This window comes from Lepidochelys kempii, chromosome 8 (genome assembly GCF_965140265.1).
Source record: "Lepidochelys kempii isolate rLepKem1 chromosome 8, rLepKem1.hap2, whole genome shotgun sequence".
Taxonomy (NCBI): Eukaryota; Metazoa; Chordata; order Testudines; family Cheloniidae; genus Lepidochelys; species Lepidochelys kempii.
The window spans coordinates 3145662-3156681 of record NC_133263.1 but is presented as its reverse complement, the minus strand read 5'-3'; the positions used below and the strand labels follow the sequence as shown (position 1 = coordinate 3156681).

Here is an 11020-nt window from a genome sequence, read left to right as displayed (position 1 = left end):
ATCTATCTGAGTGCTGGAGAGCTTGATTACCAGCCAGGAGGGCTGGGGCTACTGGCCTGATTTCCCTCCAGATGAGGGGATAAGCACCGAGCAAAGCTCATTGTATTGAAACCACCAGGGCAATGGCTCTCAGCCTTTCCAGACTACTGTCCCCCCTTTCAGGACTCTGATTTGTCTTGCGCACCCCCAGGTTTCACCTAATTTAAAAACTACTTGCTTACAAAATCAGACATAGAAGAACAAAAGCCTCACAGCCACACTGTTCCCGAACAACTGCTGGCGTTCTCATCTTCACCATCAAACTATAAAATGCAATCACTGGGCTATCAATATTGTCCCTGCAGCTCAATGTACAGAGCGGTAGACACAAGTCATCTGTATCAAATTTTAGTTCGTATTGGCCTACGTCCAGCCTGCTGTAAAAGGAGGCAGATATCAGCTGTACCCCCTAGAAGACCTGCGCGGACCCCCGGGGGACGTGTGCCTCTGGCCGAGATCAGGGCAGGGACACCGTTGAAGGCCCCCCCGGCCCTGGCCCCTCTTTCCAGCCCGCGGCTGTCTCTGCAGCCGGGCCCCCAGCCCACAGAGGCTCCGCGGGCCCAGGCGGGCCGCGCTGCGTCTCCCATCCCAGCGCGGTGCGGGCCGGAGCCTGCTTAGCTTGGGGGCGGTGCCGGGCTCGGGGGCGGCCCCTCGCGGCGGCCGGGCCGAGCGACAAGAGGCGGCCGGCGGCGGGCCCGGCCCGGCCCGGCGGCGAGCGGGGCATGGAGAAGGCGGCCGGCGGGGAGCCGCGGCCACGGCGGCGGCGGCCCTCGGGCTCCAGCCCCAGCCCCGAGCCCGGCCGGTCTCCCAGCCCCAGCCGCCTGGACGTGAGCTCGGCCCGCTTCGACCCGCTGCTGGCGCTGTACTCGGCCCGCACGCCGCTGCCCTTCCCCGGCGCGCCCTGCTTCAACAACCTGGCCGAGTACGAGAGCTTCCAGCGGGGCCTGCGCCGCCCGGCCGCCCGCCGCCGCCCGCCGGGCAGCGCCCGCCGCCGCCCGCCCGCCGCCGACCCCGAGCGGCTGCAGCGCCTCCGCGGCCTCATGGTCAGCCGCGGGCCCGGCCCCGAGCGCGAGGCGGCGGCCCGCGGCCGGGCCGGGCGCCGCCGGGCCCCGCGCAACGTCCTCACCAGGATGCCGCGTAAGGGGCGGGCGCCGGGGGGCTGCGGGGGAAGGGGAAGGGGGGGGCTGGCTGGGGGGGAGGGGGAAGGGGAAGGGGGGGGCTGGCTGGGGGGGAGGGGGAAGGGGAAGGGGGGGGGCTGGCTGGGGGGGGGGAAGGGGAAGGGGGGGGGCTGGCTGGGGGGGGGAAGGGGGGGGCTGGCTGGGGGGGAAGGGGGGGAAGGGGGGGCTGGGGGGGGGGAAGGGGCTGGCGGGGGGGGGGGAGGGGGAGCAGGGGAAGGGGAAGGGGCTGGCGGGGGGGGGGAGGGGGGGAAGGGGAAGGGGCTGGCGGGGGGGGGGAGGGGGAGCAGGGGAAGGGGAAGGGGGGGCTGGCGGGGGGAGCGGGGGGGGAGGGGGAGCAGGGGGGAAGGGGGTGCTGGCTGTGGGGAGCAGGGGGAATGGGGTCGTGGGGAGAGGGGTAGCGGGGGGGTGCTGGCTGTGGGGGGAAGGGTTATGGGGATGCTGGCTGTGGGGGGAGCAGTGGGGGAAAGGGGGTGCTGGCTGTGGGGGGGAAGAGTTATGGGGGTGCGGGCCCAGTGGGGAGGTGGGGGAATGGGGTGCTGGCTGTGGGGGGAGGGGGAGAAGTGGGGGGTGCTGGCTGTGGGGGAGAGGGGGAGAAGTGGGGGGAGAGGGTAGCGGGAGGGTGCTGGCTGTGGGGAGCAGGGGGAATGGGGTAGTGGGGAGAGGGGTAGCGGGGGGGTGCTGGCTGTGGGGGGAAGGGTTATGGGGATGTTGGCTGTGGGGGGAGGGGGAGCAGTGGGGGAAGTGGGGGGGGGAGGGGGAGCTGTGGGGGAAGCGGGGTGCTGGCTGTGGGGAGCAGTGGAGGGAGGGGGTAGCGGGGTGGTTGCTGGCTGTGGGGGGAGGGGGAGCAGGGGGGAATGGGGGTGCTGGCTGTGGGGGGGAAGAGTTATGGGGGTGTGGGCCCAGGGGGGAGGTGGGGGAATGGGGTGCTGGCTGTGGGGGGAACGGGAGCAGTGGGGAGAGGGGGAGCAGGGAATGGGGGTGCTGGCTGTGGGGAGAGGGGGAGTAGTGGGGGCTGGGGTGATGGGGGGTGCTGGCTTGGGGGAGCGGGGAATAGGAGTGTTCGTTGGGGGGGATGTGAGCCATCTGTATTTTGTTGTTGTATATAAAATATACACTTCACTGATGGTGTTTCATATCTGTTCTAGTTCACGAAGGCAGCCCTCTTGGTGAGCTACATCGTTGTGTCAGAGATGGTGTAAAAGTCAATGTCCACATCCGAACTTTCAAGGGGCTGCGTGGAGTCTGCACAGGGTTTTTGGTTGCATTTGACAAATTCTGGAATATGGTAATTATTGTACTACTCCTTGACTCACAACCTCTGCACTGGAAACACCTAAACACCCCCTGGGAAAGGGACTAAACTGGCAAACTTGGAGGTGGTGGGAATGTAGTATTGTTAATCATGAACCCATTTTGCCGTTGTACTGAATGCTGGGATGTATTTAACAATTTCCCAAGTTTCTGTTGCCAAACATAGAGAGCTAAAATATAAGGGATAGCAGAACTCTCTAAAATCTTCTCTGCAGGATCTAGGCATGTGTGTTGGAAACTACTCCCCTGCCTTTCCTCAAAACAATTTTTCTTGCTTATTTTGCCCCCCTGATCATTTTCCTTACCTTGATCTTCTGAATCTTTCGTTGTTATTTTTTTTCCTCTAGGAGACTGATTTTTCTTTCATTTGATGTCACTCCTTAAATTACTGTCTTTTCCACATGCAAAATTCTTCTTCCACGTATTCCATGGAGCTGGGGTAGTGCTTCATGCAGTCCCTCTGTCTCTTCTTAAGGCAAGAGTCCCCAGTTCTCCCCTTGGAACTATGTTTGCCTCTTAGGCCAGCTGTAGGGCCTTAGCCATCTTCTCCTTCAGCTGGGCCCTCTTCCCCAAAGAGTTCAGCAAGCGGGCCTGCTCCTGCTATGAGTCTGCTGGTCTGCTTCCTAAAGCTCATCTCAGTTGGCTGGGAGAAAGGGGAGTCTTGATTTATCCATTCTGAAAGGCTCCTGTTCCCAGGCCCTTAAAGAAACAGTCATGGGATTTCCTCCCAAACACTACCTGTTCCTATGACCACTTCCTCTCTACCAATATCTCTTACAACTTTGTTATATCAAACCTCTCAAAATCTTAAAGGACCACACCAGGTGATGGAGAGTGAGCTGACCCCAAGGCACCATTTCCTTAAAGGGGACAGACTACCATGTTTCAGTGCTACAAAAGCAGAGCAAGACGAGATTGCCCAAAGATTTTTGAGAGGGGAGATTGGATGGAGGGAAGGCAGCTGTCAAAGGGTTTTGAGCCCTGAAGGTGGGAGAATGTTGGAAAAAATCAGTGTTATCTTGGGATAGAAAACAAAAGTATTTGTGTGTGAGGATGATGGGGAGGATTTGGGAGTAATGTAGAAGCAGCTGCTGGGCACTACAGGGGCTTTGCAAAAAGAAAAGGAGTACTTGTGGCACCTTAGAGACTAACAAATTTATTTGAGCATAAGCTTTCGTGAGCTACAGCTCACTTCATCGGATGCATTTGTTTTTATACATCAATATAACTAAGTGTCTTGGACATAAAGAAACACATTCCTGTGTAGTGCTTGTTACTAGATTGTCCTTGAGACAGGACACTTTTTGATGGCTTTATAAGGTATGATACAAAGCTGTTCTGAAGGTCAGAGTGTTTAGAACTTTATCTTGAACCTTTTCCTTTGTCTTCTTCCAGGCCTTGACAGATGTAGATGAGACATACAGAAAGCCCGTACTGGGCAAAGCATTCTACAGTGAACCTCAGCTGACTCTTACCAGGGTAAATAGCTTTCTAATAGCTTATCAACTGACTTTCTGTGCCTTATTTTTGTAGTAGTTAAAAAGATAGCATTTCCATCTGAAACTGTAGTATTTACTTTTACAGATAACCCTAGAAGATTACTAGAACTGAGAGTTCAGAGCAGAAACTCTGCCCTTCTCCCCCCCCCCCCCATTTTGTTTGTTTGTTTTGTGCATTTGACAGTGCTTTGTCTATAGTCAGTTTCACTGTTCATTTGGTAGTCATTTGAATGTCTGTCTGTTGCAATACCATGAAGCTGTCCCTCTCAGGTCCTGCTCTGGAGCTCACATGCTTGCTGTTTTTCCGAGCACCGCAAGAGGGCATTTACCAGTTACAGCAAAGCTGAAACGGAAGAGGCAATAGGCATACACATGAACAGCAAGGAAGGGGGTGATGGGGGACGGACATGTATGTTGTTGCTTTGGGCCTGCTCAAAAGACCTTCTATACCTCAGCAGGGGAGCTGAGAAATCCTTGAACGAATTTATTATAAGGAATTTGTTTTTAAATTGGGGACATTCTATCCAAACAACAGATTTAAATAAAAAGAAAAGGAGTACTTGTGGCACCTTAGAGACTAACCAATTTATTTGAGCATAAGCTTTCGTGAGCTACAGCTCACTTCATCGGATGCATCCGATGAAGTGAGCTGTAGCTCACGAAAGCTTATGCTCAAATAAATTGGTTAGTCTCTAAGGTGCCACAAGTACTCCTTTTCTTTTTGCGAATACAGACTAACACGGCTGTTACTCTGAAACCAGATTTAAATAGTTTCCTCTTCTCTCTCTTCCCCCTCTTCCCCCTTTTTTTATTTTTAATCTATCAGTTAAACACATTCAAGTTGCCAGTGTTCCTTTTAAGCCCATTCATACTGGGGCTGGAAATTGGACATGCCAAGCAATCCAGTGTATATTTCACATCAGCTTTATACATAATGCTAGCATAATAATTTCTTTTCCAACTTCAGCACCTTTACACTTTCAGATTAATTAACTCTTTTTTATATATCAGTTCTGCTATCCTAGGCATTTTTATGAATAGTTACTATTGGTTTTGGCCACTCACCTCCCAAAACCGTCCTCTTCCTTGGTGCCCCATTGTCTCATGAAAGGAACCCCAGATCTGTTCTCCCTGAATGAAGTCCTGACATATCGAGGCTCCACATCACAGCTGTTTGTCTCCTGGCTGAGGTGGAGGGGATAAGGATTCTTTTAGCACTATCTTACTATGTTTTTGGGGTAGAGGGTGGTTTAGAGGTCATTGAACAACACATTGACTCCTGTCCTCCCTGCCATAGTGTTGAATACTGTCTCCATGGCAGTATCGCCCATGCAAAACCAAACTCCCTATTAGTCATGAGATGTTAAAGGCACTCTTGCATAGTCTGTCTAGCAGATCTGGATGCGTGAGACACCCATTCACCTTACTTCTTGGTTTAACTCTGGGAAAAATTTAATATCGGTTGATGATCATATGTCCTGGCTGCAGATTCTGGGCCAGGTGCTCAGTGCTTCATTTAGGAGTGGAGAATGAGAAGCCTCTGTTTATGAATGTGATCGTTTTACCTGAATGTTCCCTTGCAGCTGTTCGACAGACTCAAACTGCAGGAGTCCTTGATAAAGAAGGGAGTTGACTCAAGGACTGCAACAGAGGAGCCAGCCCTGACAAGTGAATCAAAGACCCTTGGACGGAAAGCTGGGTCAGGACGCGGGAGAGCAGAGGATGAGTGTGGGATGCAGGCATTTTTGGGTGGAGCTGGAGAAAAGAAGACAACAAATGACAACTTGCATCTGGGAGTCAAGAATAAGGCTGACCTGCCAAGCAGGACTGCCCAGACAGAGGGCACTAGTGCAGGGGGTGCTAATGCAAAAGGCCAGCCACGGAAAAAGCGGAGGCCCAAAGTGGATTATCAGCAGGTGTTTACGCGTCATATAAACCAGATATTTATCCGAGGAGAGAATGTCTTGCTTGTTCATTTAGCGCATTGACTTGGCTGAGCCTTAGTCAGTATATTTAACACATAGCATGAATTGCAGCTACAGCTCTGTGCTACTTAGCATTGTTGTGAAGTACCGTGGTATCATAACTGTTTCCCTTCCTTCAACCATAACAGGATAGGGGAAATAGATGCAAGTTTGTCGGAGGTTGCGGCATTTTGAGCCAGCTGCTAGATCAGCCTCGCTAGACCTCTTCCATTCAAGGGGTTGAAGGCAAGTTCAGCAAGAGTTTGCTTCTGCAAGATGAGGAAACGAGAAGAATCGTCAGGGCAGGACAGGAGGCTTCTTAACAGGCTAAATTAAGACTGTTGAGGGGTGAAATCAGTGTGCTTGGTTATGGGACAAAATAGTCACCCCACATTTAAAGAGCTTGCGACTCAGCATACAGTCTAAAATGAGTGACCAATGCTAAATACTCTCTCATAATTGTGAGAGAAATTAGTTTAAAATGAAACCAGCAACTTATGGAGTATTAGTTTAATAATAAAGTCTGGCAAAGAATAATTCTTCTGTTTTAGTGTGTAAGGGAATTAACAGCCTATGCAAAAGAGGGACAACAGCAATGGCGTTAACCTTTAGTTTCCTGCTGTGGCAGGCACAGCTCTGTAAATGCACCCCAATCCCGAGCTGCCACACCTTCTGTTGTCAAAGCCTGTCTCTTGAACAAAGACAATGTTGGGGTGTATCTGATGAGTCTAAATAAGAATTTGAAGATCTCTCACCCTTCGGGGAAAAAACCCCCTCTTTAAGGCAGGATTTGAACTTGTCTCCGTTGGCATAGCTTGTGCTCTTACTCACTTGCCATGCTTTCCCTGCACTGCCAGCCAGCAGTTAAAGTAGTCAGTCCAATAATTGGAGTTTTTGTATGAAACAAGAAATCCTACTCCAGTCTTTTGTATTTCTTATCATCCATTGGCCACATAGTATAACCGTGAAATGGTGAGACACTACTTTTCTTGTCAAATTTGAAAAATAATAGCTTGTGCTTAGCACAGTTGTACTGTATGAAGCATCTTTGAAGTTCCCTCTATTGAAATGTGAGATGCTGCCTCTCCAGCAGTTCTGAGGGGAACACAAATCTTAATGATTCTTTCCGGATAGTATATCTGTATGAATGATGCGCCCTCTAATTCCAGCTGAATTGAATTTCAGCGGTGTACTTAATGTTTTATGAAACATAAAAATTAATGCTAAGCCCCAACAAATCAGTGGTTTAATTTCAGTAGTGTTCCCCTCCTCATATCTAAATCACTGAAGAATAGCCTCAAACCACTGCACTGTATAAACCGTTGACCAACAGCTATTGGTAAATTCCTAGAGCCTAAGGCTGGAAGGGACCGTTAGGTCATCTAGTCTGACCTCTTGGTACATGACACACAAACTGGGAGCGTGGTAAGTAATGAAGAGGACCAGTCACTGATTCAGAGTGATTTGGATCGCTTAGTAAACTGGGTGCAAGCAAACAAGCATTTTAAGATGGCTAAGCGAAAATGTATACATCTAGGAACAAAGAATGTAGGTCATACAGGATGAGGCAGCTATCCCAGGAAGCAGTGACTTTGAAAAAGATTTGGGGTCATGATGGATTATCACCTGAACGTGAACTCCCACTGTGACACTCTGGCCAAAAGAGCTAATACAATCGTGGGATGCATAAATGGGTATCTTGAGTAGGAGTAGAGATTATTTTTACCTCTGTATTTGGCATTGGTGCGACTGCTGCTGCAATACTGTGTCTAGTTCCGGTGCCAACAATTCAAGAAGGATGTTGATAAATTGGAGAGGATTCAGAAAAGAGCCACAAGAATGATTACAGATTAGAAAACATGCCTTATGATAAATAGATCAAACTCTTGGAGTTTGGCTTAACACACAGAAGGTTAAGAAGTGACTTGATTAGTCTGTGTAACAAATACTTAATAATGGGTTCTTCAGTTTATCAGAGAAAGGTACAGCATGATCCAATGGTGGAAGTTGAGCCTAGACAAATTCAGATTGGAAATAAGGTGTAAACTTTTAACAGTGAGTAATTAATCACTGGAACAATTTACCAAGGTTTGTGGTAGATTCCCTATCATTAAACATTTTAAAATCAAGAATAGATGCATTTCTAGAGCAGATCTTTAGCTGTTATTTTGGGGCTGTTCTCTGGACTGTGTTCTATAGGAGGTCAGACTAGATAACCACAATGGTCCCTTCTGGCCTTAGAATCTATATCCTAGGCCATTACATTTCACTCCTGTATTGATCTCCGTTACCAGATGCTGCAAAGCAGCTCCCTTGCTAAAAATGAGAATTAAGACTGTCCAGCATTCTGATGGGAGAACAACTTCTTAATGCTTTATAACCTGAGTCATAATGCAATAAAAAGTCAGCCCTAGAATTTACTGGTTATACAAAACCTTAGAAGTATAACTTTGCTGTTAAAAGTGATGTATAAATTGTTTATCTTTAGGAATACATCTGATGCAGTTTCTGGACATTCAAAACAGCCTTTTGTCTGGGGGGCTGTTTGAAACTTCTGTAGACCTTTCAAATAAAGCACCTATTAGGGTTTGGATGACTGATGGGATAAGTCTCCAAATTGCCAGTTCAAATCCTGTCTTCAATAAGGACTGGAAATGAAATGGAATCTAATCACTGTCACTGAAGACTATAGTGGGAATAAATATAAATTCAATAAGATTCTGAAAACTTGCTATGAAAAAAAGTGAATTACTATAACTTTTTATAATTAAGCATAGCTTTGTTACCAATCCACTGTCTGATCTCAGACTTTGGCCACTGAAAAGGCTTCTCTGGTCTCAGGCTCGGTCCATCCCTCTTTTGAGCTATTTTCCCTATTCTTAAAAAGCCTTCTTTTGATTCTTCTTTCTCCCTGCAGTCCTTTCTAAAATCTTTGAGCAGAAATCTTATTTTCATATTTGCCCTTAATTCACTCCGCCTTTCCAGTCTGGTTTTCTATCAGGTCACTTTATTAAGAGAGAGCTCTCATATGAGTTATTAAATTGTTGCTTGAGGTTGCAGCCAAAGATTTTACTTCTGTTCTTGACTTCTCATAATCTTCTGTCACTGACTTATTTTTTTCATTGCCTCAGTTGTTTTTCTGACTGCACTCCAATGTTTTCCTTATCTCGTTCTGTTTTTTTGAGTATCCTGGGACAACCATTTCTCTGCCTCTTCTCCTGTCTCAGCCCAAAGGGCTCTGTTCTTGGTCCCATAATCTATTTCTTCCAACTCACTCGGTGTGATTATCTCTGCTCAGGCCCAATCTTAAAGTAACATTCAGTTGTGTTCTTTCCTTTCCTTTTTTCTCCTCTACCCATACTTCTTTCTACCTTGCTTGATTCCATTTCCACTTGGACTAAAGCTGCTCGCCTTAAATTAGATATGACCAAGATGAATGTTCTCTCCATCTCCACTGCTTACTTTTCTTTCTTGTTGTTGTTACTCCTATCAATGTGGTTGCTGCTGCTTCTATGAGTCTTGATGTTATCTTCAACTAACACCTTTTCCCCACCCTTTTCTCTTGTTAAACCTTGCAGATATCACCTTCTAAACAAATCTCTGGAGGCTTCTTATTTACATTAAAGTAAAAATGCTGATCCTCGAGCTGCTGATTTAGTGCCTTGATTTCTGCATAGCTATTGATCTGCTTTTCCAAAATCTTCTAGTCCGCCACCTCAGTTGACTAATCACCCAACACATGTGCCTTTTTGCTCTCTCACCATTCACGTTGCTGTTTGTTTCATTTCAGCGTCTTGCTGTCCATCAGTGTTGTCAATTTAAAAATTCTTTCTTACAATTCAGTGCTTGATCTGGTCCTTCTTCCTTTTATTGCCCCTTTCATATCTCCAAGTGTTTCTAAATATTGCCGCCTCTTTCTATAGCCCCAGATCTGGTGCTTTCTTACCCTCCTCCACCTCTTTCTGACATTCTGTGACTTTTAAAACCCATCTGCAAAATTGTTTATTTTTGTCTCTTGTGAGTGTAAGGTATTGTCACTCAGCCACAAACAAGTCAATAGTGATCCTGTGTGCTGCTTTTATCCGTATGCAGCACTTTGGATAAAAATTACTATACAAGGGCTTGTCTACTTGGGCAGTCATTCGGGAATGACTATTCCTAATTAACTCCATGTGTGGACACAGTTATTCTGAACTTAAAGTACTAACTGGAACAGATAATATGCTTTAAATTCACTCTTCCTTATTCTATATTAACTTTTATATGTCAACAAGCCCTAAATAAAATCTGTGATCTTCTGGAATGAATTCTTCTACAACATCTGAATCTTCATGTTAATATTTGAAAAACAGTATTTAAAAACAATTTATATTTTTTGATTATTTATCTCCTTGATTTTTCCCTAAAAAAGGGTCTTTTTCATACATACACTGTTTGCTCTTACCATTCATTTACCACAGCAGTTAACTGTGGTGTCACAAATGAGATAACTTCAGGTGAAGAACAAACAGCAGGAGCAGATGGGGAAACAAAGAATTCCACGGATAGAATATCTACGGTACATGGGAAAGGGATGGACATGACGCTTGCATTCTGTCTAGTCTTTTTTTTTACTGTTCTTCAAGATGGTTGGATAACAGTGATTCATTCACTGGGTGTGTGTTTTGATGTGCCAAATTTTATTACACGAAACAAAGTCCTCTAAACTGCCTTTGAAGAAGAGTCATGAAACCTTGGTAAATATTAGAAATGGTTCTAAAAATACTAAGAAAATACAGAATCTGGAATAATTTGATGTCAGCTGTTATAATGTGAAAGGTCCTTGAATCAAACTGCTTTCACACTATCAAATATGCTGTAATCTCTTTATTGCTAACACAAAACAATGGGGAAAAAATTATTAGTACTTTACTTTTTTTTTTTTTTAATAAGTGATCTTTAAATCAGAGCCCTAACCCACTAGGATTAGAAGTGTTACAGTTGTATTTATGCATGGAAGTCGCTAACGAGTGTTTTAGCATATTTGGCC

General features: G+C 46.9%; 1 protein-coding gene across 1 annotated transcript; it reads left to right on the top strand.

Annotated features, from left to right (window-relative positions):
• Nucleotides 1–676: 676 nt before the first annotated feature.
• Nucleotides 677–10298, top strand: LSM11 (LSM11, U7 small nuclear RNA associated). The gene is made up of 4 exons (XM_073355207.1): nt 677–1176; nt 2363–2502; nt 3924–4007; nt 5611–10298. Exons 1-4 carry the CDS (start codon nt 762–764, stop codon nt 6013–6015), a joined length of 1044 nt encoding a protein of 347 aa, XP_073211308.1. The 5' UTR covers nt 677–761; the 3' UTR covers nt 6016–10298.
• Nucleotides 10299–11020: the final 722 nt, after the last annotated feature.

Excerpts from the sequence above, each read along its gene's own strand:
- LSM11 (XM_073355207.1), top strand. The coding sequence starts at position 762 with ATGGAGAAGGCGGCCGGCGGGGAGCCGCGGCCACGGCGGCGGCGGCCC. Across the intron at positions 1,177-2,362 it reads CGTCCTCACCAGGATGCCGC|TTCACGAAGGCAGCCCTCTT; the intron begins GTAAGGGGCGGG and ends TATCTGTTCTAG. Across the intron at positions 4,008-5,610 it reads CTCAGCTGACTCTTACCAGG|CTGTTCGACAGACTCAAACT; the intron begins GTAAATAGCTTT and ends GTTCCCTTGCAG.